At 39.2% G+C, this 13467-nt stretch overlaps 1 protein-coding gene across 2 annotated transcripts in view; it reads right to left on the bottom strand.

Annotated features, from left to right (window-relative positions):
* Positions 1-13467, bottom strand: part of DMD (dystrophin) — a 1939482-nt gene that overhangs the window by 180429 nt on the left and 1745586 nt on the right. For both annotated transcript variants that reach the window (XM_090265340.1, XM_090265335.1), the window contains one exon: positions 9587-9647. In XM_090265340.1, coding sequence (XP_090121466.1) covers positions 9587-9647 — 61 coding nt within the window. The remainder of the gene's footprint in view (positions 1-9586; positions 9648-13467) is intronic.

Raw genomic sequence — 13467 nt, 5'->3', positions numbered from 1 at the left:
GAGGTCATTAACATGTTTATAAGGTGGTCTGCTGAGTTGAGGTCATTTATTGCCACCACATGCCCCAGGGAATAAATCACAGGCCTGCCACTAATACCCTTTCCTCTCCTTCCCCTTCCTCCCCCTCCTCGTCTTCCTCTCTTTTCCCCTCTCCTTCCTTCCTCTTTCTCTTTAGATATATTTATATCTATATATATGTATATACACATGCACACATACCTGTAATGTATTCACAATTTTTCTTTTAATTTTAGCTCTAAAGAGATTTACACCTTTGATGTTTGCCCTACCTATGCTTTGCCCCTCTTGCTTTACCTAGGATTCATTCTTTGCTATTATTTGTTTTTTTTTTGGGGGGGGGAGGCAGGGAGGGTGGAGAAAAGTACCTATTGCAGTGATATAAGGAAGAGTGAGGAAAAATAATTAATCTGGTTTTAAATTTGATAAAGCACTTATATAGATTAATACAGGGTGACTATATATTCAGATATTTTTCTTAATCTTCAAGAAATATGTTATTCTTTATCCTTGAAAACATATGAATAGCCATGGGGATGTAAAATACAGTATAAGAAATGAAGTAGCCAAAGAAAACATACACATGACATGAACAATGGTGGGGTGACTGCCTGAGGGAGTGGGGGGTGCTGGGTGGAAGGGGGCAAAGGAGGGGAAAATTGGGACAAGTGTAATAGCATAATCAATAAAAAATAATTTTTAAAAAATTAAAAAGAAAACATATGAATTGCCCAAATAGGTTTGGTGATTTTTAAGTCATTACAAGAGAAAAATATAAAAGACACTTCTTTGCCACCATATAATTGTAATAACACAAAAAGAGATATTTTGTAATAAGATAAGATTTTCTGTACATTATATGGAATGCTCAATGCCTGGGGAAGTCAGGACTTAGGACCATAGGCCATAAGCATTTGCCTTGTAAAGCCGGCACCACAGGCCTGGGGCTTATGCGGAAGATGAGACTTTATTGCTGGAAGGAGGGGATGGTGTCAAACTTAAGGACGTGCTCTAGTGCCGAAGAGCTGTTCTAGTCCACCTGAGTTGCTTACATCCTACTCTTCACAGAGACTTAGAGCTGGGAGTATGAGGAGGGAGTACGAGGAAAAACACACTCTGTGGCACTGATTAGGTTACTTGTCTTAGCCATATGCTCCTCTTAGCCCTGATGGAGGTGGCAGGAAGGGAGTTGGAGATCCTCTGCTTTCTCAGCTTCCACAGAAGACAGCTGACCAGGTTTTTGTTTCTTTGCTGTTGCTGTTTTCTTTGGCCCTTTATTGCCAAAAGCAGCAAACAGAACCTTAGGTATCTGCAAGTGTGTAATGGCAGAAGGTGACAGGGTAGGTAAGCCAAGGGAAAAACACTAGCCTTGCAGGGAAGGACTAATAGCTAGTGTTGGTGCTGCCAAGATGGCAGCCCCACGGTTGTGGACTCGGCCCCCTGGTTATACTGAAGGGCAAGCTATCAACCAGCCATACTCTGAGGTTGAAACAGCTGGGAGCAGCAGGTGAGAGCATGTTATTATTTTAAATCTCACTTCTTTAGGGCTTTCTTAATTTTTTTCTCCCAGGCCTCAATTGCCCTGCCCCTCAGTGTGTCCCCACCCTCATCCTGCAGTGTCCTGGCTAAGTGGCCTCTGCCCTCAAGGGGCAGGCTATGGACTCCCACCATGCTCTACCCTACAGCTGCGGTGGGGGAAGAACTCTAAGCAGCTGCGATCCTGTGCCTGTGGAGGATGAAGATTGGGGGTCCTAGTCTGGGGGTGAGGTGGTCGAAAACCAATTAAGGTCACAGGGTTGGGGGAAATGATGCACAGCTGGGTCATTATTAGCATGACTTGAGTACACCATCAATCTCTCCGAGCCTCAGCTCTTTCTTCTTTATTGCATAGCAAGGGGTGCTATTATCCTCATCAAGGGAACCACACAGCTAGTCTCTCACTTAGCACTTAGTAGGCTCACATTAAACTCCACTTTTGTCCTGTTTAGGAGATTATATGGACAATAACTATAAGACACTCCCTTTATAGAAAGCTCAGGACCAAGAAAAAGTGATCAAACCCTAAGAACAAAACAACAGAAAATCCTTCTAAAGCAATGAAAAAGCAAGTTAAAAATTATTCTTGGCACTGACTACCTGATACGCAGTGGCTTTGGGGACCAAGATGGATGTGGATAAGTTGAGGGAAAAAAAAAAAAAACACAACAGAAAAAGCAATTGAAAGTTTCAGGCGGAGTAGGGAAGCATCTCCGATTCATCCGCCCGGGAGTTAATGATATCACAGATGTGATCATTTGCTGAATGCGGACAGCAGGCTAAGCTCCCATGTAGGACCTGTTCTTAGGCGCTTTCCAGACTGCTGAAAGCAGAGATGTTTTTCTATCTTGTACAAAGATTTTAAAATTTTTGCAATGTGACAACACTCAGTTATACAAGGCACTCAGTTTATTTTTTCAAAGAATGAAATTACTTGTGCATGTGCATCCTAACATTCTTCCAGAAAAGCACTGAATCCCTCCCCTCGCCCCTCCCTTCCCCCACCTGGTCCTCTGGAGTGAGGGAGGGGAACACTGAATGGGATTTGGAGTTTTCCTGCTGCGAAAAGGACATATTCGGCAACCAGGCCAGTGTTCAAAGGACTAATGCTCTAAGGAAATTATCCAAAGTGGAGAGGCAGTTCAGGGTTATTAAGTTATTTTCCAATGTTGTCCGGACTGCTGCTGACCTCTGTGAAGGCCACAGGGTGCTGCTACCCAGGGGAACAGGATAAGAAGCAATTAGAGAAGCCTAGGAGAGGCTCAGGAATGTTTGGAAATTCACACATACCCTAAATTATGTGGGAAACTCCACAAATGAAAATAAACTAATTTGACCAAGGATACGTTTGTGTCCTAGAAAATATTCCAAACATGTAGCTAATACTGGATATATCTGCATGAGTGTTTTCCTAAAAACCCCACACTTGCCCTGGCTGATGTAGCTCAGTGGATTGAGTACTGGTTTGATTCCTGGTCAGGGCACAAGCCCGGGATGTAGGCCGGGGACCCGGTTGGGGGTGCGCAAGAGGCAACTGAGCGATGTATCTGTCGCACATTGGTGTTCCACTCCCTCTCTCTCTCCCTCCTTTCTCCTCTCTCTCCCTTCCTTCTCCTCTCTCTAATTAAATAAAAAAAATCTTAAAAAAACAAACCCATACTCAATATCTAGTAAGTGTCCATCAGACTTCAATTTCAGAGAAGGAAAGCTCATTAATATTGCTCATGTGCCATAGAGCGGAATGGGTATTAGGTTAAGTAAATTTTTCAAATAACAGAGACAGAATATAATAAAGCTGGGTTTCAAATGCAGACTTATTTGATGCCACGGCCCATATTTTTTTCTACCACATGATTATGAAAGAAAGAGTGGGTTTAATATAAAGAAAGAAAATGAAGAAGAACTGAAATAATTGACTCTATTTTTGGGGGGAAACAGACCCAACTAAATCCTATGTATACTTTCACATTCCCAAGAGTGTCATGAGTGAGGCAGGGGTACCTGTGCTACACCTGTGTAATGCTGACATAATAGATTATGGGCCTTCACCCACCATTATATTTTAGCTGTCCCACATATGTGTATATGTATCTATGTCTCCATCTTTAAGCATTATATACCATATACAGGATGTTACAAAATTTTTTTGTAAGATAAGTTAACAATGCCATTCTCTTAAGAATCAGCGGCTATCAGATCTCAGGCCCCCAAGTAGATCCTGTACACAAATGGTTAGTGAAACGCAGCGGTTGATCAATTTCAAGCTCGACTGACCACTGAAAAACCAGAAGCAGCATCATGGGTGACATCGAGAAAAAAGAAAACGACTCTGGTTGTACTGAAACAAAGAAATCCATACCTCAGAGGGATCTCAGGCATTATCTAGTTCTATTTCCTTATTGTGGATGGGGAAACTCAGTCCCAGGTTGGCTGAGTTACACCCCAAATCATATTGTTTAGATAAAGGCAAGAGAAATCTATAGACCTCAGGGTTTGTTAGGTAGCATTCAGACACACATGCTAAGGATTGTCTCCTTGGCACCAAGTAATAAGTGACATAAACTCTTTATAAAAGACTCAGCACACTTTCTAACATTGAAGTTGACGTCTAGAGGATATGAGAGACACAGTCGGGCGGTAGATCCACACTGACACACAGACACTAGAAGAATTTCTGAAGGAGCCAGAAACCTGCAAAGCATGTAGAATTGTTGGTATGTGTTCAATCCCTCATTCAAATATCTACTGAGCACATGCCATCTGTGAGGCACTATGCTAGAGAAAAGAGATACAGCACTTACCCTTTTGAAGTCTGTTATTTCACTCAAGGTTATATGTATCAGCTTATAGAACTATAAAGAAGGTTAAAATTTTTTTTGATGATCCTGTGACACAGAAGATAGCAACATCTACATCTACTGACCAGGTCTACACAACCAAAGGCCGGAACCAGGACTCTGCATGTCACTGCAGCATCTCATTCACTCTCTTTCCACTAATACCTTCAACTGAATTGTTTTCATGCTTCCCTCATCAATTATGCATTACTGACTATTCCTTCATTGTGGTTCCAGAGCTTAATGAGACTCAGCTAATGTGACCTTTGGAACCATCAAACTGTGGAAGAGAAAGCACAGCGGCCAGGACTGACCTCTGGGTTATCTCTGTGTACTAAAGCCTTTTGAAAAGTCAGGGCACCAGGCTTTTGGCAGCAATTTCACAAATTGAATTACCCAGAGATATTCACCAGTATCCTCAAAGACGGACAGCTGAAATTAGACAGCCAATTCTCTGTTACATCCGCTTCCTGTTATCAGTGGGGCTAAACAGTTAAGTAAAAAGGCTTAATATTATTTGTCCTTTCTTTCCTGATAAGATGGATGGTGCAATAAGAATCCTCAAGGGCAATATGAAGATTCATTTCCACTCCTCTGGAAAACTGTTAAAAACAATTTCTATTTCAAAGTCAATATTTATAATGCAAGAGAATGGCAGGACTGGAAAAGACTTGTGGTATTGTGGGATGACAGATGGAGAAATTGAGGCCCAGAGAATATAAGTGAATTCACCTTTGGTCAACTAGCTATTTAGCAGCAAAGCGGGAAGTGACTTTGATTCTTCTGATGCCTGTTCTATTTACCATTTCTGCTATTTCATATTGTCTTGTCAGCTGCTAAAAGGTATATTTTGAAGAAAAATTTATGTGTGAAGGATCTCACCAGATACAGCACAAAACTGTATACTCCATTAGTGAATGTTTCCCAATATTTAGCAACTGCAGTGTCTTTGAAGGAAAAAAGGACTGGCTTTTTTAACAATCAGATCCTTCCTAAGGGACAACTAACAGAAATAGAAGGTCAAACAGTTCAGCTGATATTACAGAAAAGTAGCAGCAAACCAACCTGCAGCTAGAACTAATAGATGTAGAACAGGTTATGACCTCAATTGGTTTCCCCGTTTCTGCAGCAATGGGAGACAGCGAAGAGCATTTACTTTCTTCATGAGTGAGTGGAGATTCGAGACAATGCTAATGAATTTAATAACCAATATTTGGGCCATTCCGGTCACAACATCTCAAAGAAGATATAATAGCTGAAAAAGAGCCAGGAAAAGCAACTAAGATGATCAAGGGGAATGCTTATCCCTCATTTAAGGACTAAAAACTTAATAAAGCTTAGAATTTCACAGACTGGGAAGATGAAAATAAAAAGGGCTTAGTGAGGGGCTATGAGATTCAAGTCTACCCTGGGTGAATATAATTGTATTCACCGAATTCCATGGCCTTTAATTGGGGCTACCTCTCGAGGTTAAAGGCTGCAGACTGAAGAGAACCGGCAATATACCTCTATGTGTTCATATAGGAATCAGTAAATTTACAAAACTTATATGCCTAAGAAAAGGCTGGAGTGGAGAATGGGAAAAGTTGAAGAAACCACTGATTATGCTCAATGCCAAGTGATTTACAAGGCATCCTGATTTGTAAAAATGCACACTGCTAGGTTAACTGACAGCCATTGGCCCCTGCATCTGGGACAGAGGTTGGGGGCCAGGTGCTCTGAACCAGGTTGCTATTTCTTGTGCTCTTACTATGCCATTTATGCCGGAACCCACTGCATGCAGGTTGGGGATTCCTAAATTCTTTTGACAGTGCAGAATACCGAAGAATAATTTTCTCACTGATTAAGAAAGCAAGGGAGCCCTAGCTCTTGGCTCCATTTGGTTTACCCATATGGGAGCATGCAACATAAAAAGGTGAAAGAAATCCTAACAGAATGCAGCAGCTGGTTAAAGACTATTATATTGGAATTTTCATGGGCTTGACAGTAGGCCAAAAAAACTACAAAATGGCAGAGTGTGGAAAAGGCAGTTGTAACAGGTTGAACATTGTTGGTGATTATTTTTTCAGTGGCAATGAAAACTGTAATCAAATAAACTGAAAGAGATGGCTGGCAGAAATAAGAGGGCCCCAAGGGAGAGGGAATATGAAAACTGTAACAATGATGTATGCTATGGCCTAATAAACTAGACAAACATGGAGTTTGAAGTATCAAAATCAAGGTCCTTAGCATCGTGTGGAAAGCTGGTGTCAGGACGCAAACTAAACACTGTCTGATTTGCAATCTAGAGCAGGAGATGTTGTTAATGACTTACAACCTCAAGGATGAGAGCACAGCTCAACAACTAACTGGCACTGTGCTCTTGGTGTGGAAGCCTCTTGTTATTTAGGTGATCGATGATCAGTTTACTCCAGCATTGCAAAGGAAAAAACTATAAAGCATTAAAAAAATATCCAGAGAAGATACCAGGCTTTGCAGCTGGAAATGTGTGGTAGACACTCTTGAATGGAAGGCAACACAGACAAGAGAAGAAAGACAAAAAATGTATATATATATATATATATATATATATATATATATATATATATATATATTTAAGTTATGTACTATAAATAGAATACCGTAGATAAGAATAATGTGGAATAAATGACAAATGCCATTAATAATCTATTCAATGTATATTTTCTGAATATATGGTCTCCCTCTATTATAGCTTAATGTTTTAGAGGTAAATTTGAGAAATTATATAATGCTTATTTTCAAACAGATTGTAGAGAGAACTGGTCTTCATAAAGTTTCAGAGGTATCTTTCACAAATTATGTCATTTCTCCTTTCAAGGAACTGATCACCTCAGAAGCTTTTAAGGCCCCTATACTCACCTTTGAATTGATTTTTTTCTGTCTACTGTTTCATGTCTCTTATCATTATACTAGGGAGCATAATAGTCCTTAATTATATGCCAAGATTTAAGCTCTTTAAATAGGTACCTGGAGAAACTGGAGTTGAGTGAGCATCATATTTGAAGTTAATTGAACAGTGGAAAGATAGAATTCCTGTGTTTTTTAAAACTATGTGTACTATGTTAATAATTAAAATTAAAAAAAAACTAAAATAAAAATAATGATAAACTTGAGAAAAAGCTGAGATCTTAGGTTTTTAAATTTGGACAAGACCATGAAATTAGTCACACTCATTGATTCTCTGAGCTAAAGAGGACCTTAGATGCCATCAAGCCGAACTCCTTTATGATATAAATGAGGAACCAAGATTTGCATAGGTTGAGTGACTTGCTCAAGTCCACACAATCAACTAATAACAGAGCCAGGACTAGGAATCAGGTTTTCTTTCTCCCAGATCCACACCCTTACCACTACTGCTACCATGACCTTCGAGTTGGTGAAGAGAGCTGGACAAACAGGAGGACAAATAGAGAGCAGGTGCTCTCTGATTCCACTGAAGTGCAGCAAGAGAGTAAGATACGGGGGTTACAGCTTTTCCGGAGTTTCTCTCCTTTTTATTTTTTGGCTTGAATTCATTTTTACTTCCCTCCTGCAAGGTACTGGGATCTTTTGTAGTAAGTGTAACATCAAGGAGAAGAAGATAAATTTTTAAGCATTTAAGGAAAGGACAGTGGGACCGGGGAGGGGGGAGGGTACAACTCCTAGAATCTCCAGGAGACCTTTAATGAGCCCCAAACAAGTAATGATTTGGAGAATAATGGCTTAAAGATGTCTAGGATTCTCAGTCTTTATTGCAGCTCATAAAGATTGCATAAAGAGAGAGCTTTATAAATGGGTTGAAGAAGTGACAGTTCTCAAAATCTGAGTCAGAACTAAGTCTGTCATGACTAAGACATTGATGTAGAAGATAACTGGAAAGAGTTTGAATAAGATGGTTTGAATAAAATATATAGTGGATGCAAAGCAATACAGTGCATGTCTGAATCAATAGCATGTTTAACAAAACAGATGATTTAAAATGGGCATTTAAAATATGTAGAATGACCAAATCAATAATTATAGATAACAAATAAAATAAAAATTGAAAACAAGAAAATTGAACAGCAGAATCAAAGCATATTAAAGGAGACTTTTTAAAGATAGGAGACATGTTGTCTGCAAACATTTAATAGGACAAACCCTTTCTAAAGGATGTGTCTTTCCTTGAAGAGCCAAGAGTCCTCTCACCCCCATTCTCCTGAGTTAACAAAATTAAGGCATGAAATCAAATTTCTAGAGAACTGGAGTAATGAAGATCTAGGAGTGCTGCTATTGCTTTAGAAATGAATTATGAAGAATTCAGTGGAAGAACAAAATCAGACTTGATAAAAGATGGCAGGCCGACCAAATGGAAAAACATGTAATATTTTTAGTCAGACTCATGGCAGAGGGAAGTTCAAAGTGTTAGCTGGTATCGAAGTCTAGTTCGTGAATCTGATTCCTTTTAATTGTTGTTGAGATAGCTGATTCCAAGTTAAATTGAAGTTGGACTCGCACAGTTGATGAGATACTGGTATGGTATCACGAAAACACAACATCTCTCTTCCCTCCCTCTTCCATGTCGACCCAACGCATCATAGTGTATTTCACGCCACATCCTGTAGAAGGTGCTTCTAAGCACTTGTATTCCTTTGAGGGACACAAACAAATCCAGAAAACGGTATCACTCTGTTGTTGTGATGTGAAAAATGCTGAGTGCTATATCTTGAGAAAGAACACTTCTGCTCCACAAATCCAGGACCACCGCTGACTGCCTTTTCGGTTCATGAAGTATTTATTCTCCTAAAACTGTTTGCATACATATAGCTGCAGAGACCTTCCATCTCTGTCTGAAGAAGAAATGTGGGAAAACCCCTCGATATAGTCAATTGTTCTTCTAAATATTCACTCCCAGTGTCAATAACACTATCAGCCACTTTTTTTTTTCCATTGTGAAAAATCCACACCTCCTCCAATCACAACACAACACACAGGCTGCATGAAATGATTTTTCCTCCAGGCAGCTCCCTATTGCATCAGCAAATTTGCAGTGGTAATTTAAGCATGAGTTGCTTACCCAAGCAAGCTTCCTTGGGGAAGAAAGAACTAGGTATTACAGGCCAGGTTAATGTCACGTTTTAAAAATAAATTCATCTGTGGATATACAGATTAGCCACCATAAATGTCCCTTAAAGAATATGACGCTTCCAACTTACTTGATATAGTAGGGCACTTTGTTTGGTGAGATGGCTCTCTCCCAGGGACCCTGGACAGAAGCTGAAAAAGGAAATAAAAAAAGGCAAGGAGGTCAAGTTCACTGCAAACAGGAAAGACAACATTAATCTCCAGAATTACAATTTTACACTGATATTGGTCTGTTTGTTCAGTTGCCCATGAAGACAGGATGGATTAACCGGCTGTTCTGAAGTTTCTGTCCTAATCTAAGTGAAATTGAAGTCATTCAGGCAAGAGATAAATGCAAAGACGAAAAAAAAAAAAAAAGTTCCACTGCCATACAGATAAGGAAGTGAATGAATAAACTGACGGGTTTTCTCTCCCGTGGCTCCACTGGGTGCTGGTCTTATAATACTTCCTGTTGCTGCTTCTCGATATCTTTTACTATTTGATTGACTGGGTTTTATTAGTTTAGCAGCTGAAACATCCCTCTGTGATATATTTACATTCCAAGTTATTGAAGCTAAAGTACTACACTTATCACTCTGATGTGTTTGTTTTTCTCTTTATTTGGCTTTTACCGATTTCATTTACTGATTATCAGTTTAATTGGAGCCTCAAAATGTCAGCTGACCAGCATGATCTTATTAGAAGAGATAACAAAAAGTGAGAGAATGGCATCTGATACCAGAATGTAATAAAACTTCTGTGATGAGTGATGAATCCTATAGGTAAAATTAAATTTCATGTATGGGGAATTCACTTTATAATGACTTTATTGTGTATTAGTCAAATCAATCATCTTTAAACTGTGTTTTTAAACGTTTAAGTTGTAGCGTTTTTTTCTTTCCCAAGGCTGAACTCTAAAAATACCTTTTATTTTTATTTTTATTCCTTTTTTTATTTTTTTTTAATTTTATTTTTTGGTTATTCAATTACAGTTGTCCCATTTTTCCCCTTTTTCTCCCCCCTAAAAATACCTTTTATATACCATTTAATCTGTGTTTTTTTTTCTTTCTTTTAGACAAAATAATCATGTTAGGAGGTACTATAATATTTTCTCAACAATAAAATCTTCCTTCTGAGTAGACTTTTAAGAAACTAAAGTTTGAAGAGACATAGAATATCATCAGGAATATAAATATAAGAAGCATTCTTACTGACATCTACAAATTTTATGTGTATGTCCATTTTTCCCTGAATTTTCATCCTGCTTATAATTTGAAGCAAAGCTGATGCTGACCATTATTTCCTGCTATTACAATCTCCCTTCTAAATTAGTCTCATAGTAAATCCACTCCACAGTGTATTGAGATGAAACAAAACGTCAAAGTGAATATATCCTCGACTACACTGTATAATATGAAAGAACAGCTTCTGTTAAAAGTTAACTTTGCCTACCGCCAGACAATTTACGGGTAATGAAACTACATATTCTGTACTTTATATTGAGTAATACAAGGTTCGACTCATCCAACATTCAGCTAGACATGCTGCTTTGTACCTTGGTGAAATGTCATTAAAAAGATATAGAGCATGGATTTGAATTTAGCCCCTAATTATTCCTTTTCATTTTGGCAGGCAGATTTTTAATATGGGGAAAAAGACATTTGTCTGCTGTTTTGAAGTAGTCCCTAGCCTTCAATCTCTCTCTCTGTCCTCCTTTTTCTATTCCTCTCCCCTTTTTCTCATTCTCTGCCCTACTCTCTCCTCTTGTCTCTTTTTCTTCTCTAGGTCTTAGCTCTCTTGCCTGGATTAGTTCGCAAAGTAAATAAGACCATATTTGAGAATTTTAGGCTGGACTCCTTGATGTGCCTGGACAGAGTGTGATGTTATGGAAACCTGAAGACCCAAGCCCTGTCTAGCAGGAAATGTGGTGCAGAGGCAGAATCATAGCCCCAGGCTGCTCAGCACACTCTCTTCTTCAAATGACAGCATCATAATGTGATGGATGTTAACTACACTTATTGTGGTGGTCATTTTGCTATACATGCAAATGCTGAATCATTATGTTGGTCTCCTGAAACTAATATAATGCTCTATGTGAGTTATACCTCAACTAAAAAAGGCTCTTCCCTGGCTGGTGTAACTCAGTGGATTGAGCACTGGCCTGTGAACCAAAGGGTTGCCAGTTCATTTGCAGGCCAGGTCCCCGGTTGGGGTGTGCAAGAGGCAACCACACATTGATGTTTCTCTCCTTCTTTTCTCTCCATTGCCCTCTATCTAAAATAAAATAAAACAACAATAACAACAAAAATTCTCCAAAAATCATAGCATCAAAAAAAGAAGAAGAGAATTCCAGAGAGCCTTTGGCCAGCCTTCACGCCAGCCTTTACTGGCAGCATTGCCAAGCCTATGAATGCCTAATCTGAGAAAAGAATGGCTATTTTTTCTTACAGGTCTCTATGAGCTGGTCCCCACAATTTCTTTCATTATCCCTTTCCAGTTCTTTATTATTCTAATGGTTCAGAAAGTCTTTCTGACTCAGAGGATGCTGGGTATGTCATCTGGTACTGGAAGAGTCAGTTTGGAGCTTCTGCATCCTTCCTAGGTGTCTCTCAGAGAGAAGTGTGCTGGAGATGTCTACCAGCCAGGGGCTCTCTTCCTGAAAGAAACAACCTTCAAGCAGAAACTCTAGGAAGAGACCCAGGAAAAGTAGTGGTGCCCAGCTGAGCTAATGGCTAGACCTCGATGGAGTAGCTACAGTTGACTTTGCATTATTAAACATTAAAAGAAAAAACAAACAAAAAAACAAAAAAAACACCACACTAGAGCAGTAATCAGAATATGCTTGAACTAAATAGTTGAAAAGATTTAAAAAGATATTCTAAAAATTCTAAGTTTCACATCAATATGAAATTTTAAGCTTTTAAAAATGTAGTTCCTGTTAAGTTTTTACAGCATATATTAATTGCACATAAAAATTGTTAGGCTTTAAGAAGCCTTTTGTCTTTATGTCTAGCTATCAAACAGATCCAACGGTGAGATTCAGCGAATTTTTTTGTGTGCTGAAAGGTGTTTTTTGCCATTTGACTTCCAGTTTACAAACATACGTCAGTAACTACTTTGGAGTCATCATTTGAAACCCTTACATTTTATCCTAATATAAGTCCTCGGTGCAAAAATTAATAAGAACGGCCTTCCCCCATTCCTCCCCAGCCTCATCACCTCCACACACACACATGCTCACTGGAACTCCTTGCTTTAGAAACAACACGCAATCAGACGACGATTCTATGCGATTGAATTCAGTGTTCCTTCTCCAGAGATTGTTAAAGAGTTGTCAGGCAATTTTGCTTGGGGTTGCCAGATCGTTCTGGTCTTGCAGATATTCAAAGTTGATCAAATACATGGTAACTCTCATTAAGTGGGTCCCAGAATTATCATTTCGTTTCTCGCAAGAGCACCGACGTTAACAACAGCTGTTTCTTATCTCAGCCTAGCAGTGGAAGTTTGTCATCCTTCACAAAGCTTGCCTACGTCATAGACACATGCACATTTTTTTTTTTTGCCTGATGTGTCCACTTTTAGTAGGCCCTTAAAAGCAGACCTATTGGCAAATAGTTTTATATGAGACTGTGTGCTGTCCTTTCCTATTTTCTTAGAGAGATGTTTCTATAACCACTACCTGTAATTCCGATGCAGCTTTGTGATTCAGATTCTCGAGTGTAAAAACTGTTCATTATCACACAGCACCAGCACCATGGGGGCATTGTCTGCTGAATTTAAATAGCAAACTACACGTGTGTTTATTTATTCCAAAACCAACTTCTGAATTGCCCCCATGCAGTTTGTTATTAAGAGCAAGAAAGGGTAGCAATTCTACCTTCAAATGCTTTTCTTCCCTTGAGGTGACAGGATCCAATATTGTGCCCAAGGTGGTTTTGGAAAATCATAAACACAGGCCACACTTTGTTGAGAG

This window comes from Furipterus horrens, unplaced genomic scaffold (genome assembly GCF_987537825.1).
Source record: "Furipterus horrens unplaced genomic scaffold, mFurHor1.1.pri manual_scaffold_17, whole genome shotgun sequence".
In the NCBI taxonomy this organism is placed as follows: domain Eukaryota; kingdom Metazoa; phylum Chordata; class Mammalia; order Chiroptera; family Furipteridae; genus Furipterus; species Furipterus horrens.
Note: the sequence above shows the minus strand (reverse complement) of the source record. Positions and strands in the feature narration are given on the sequence as shown.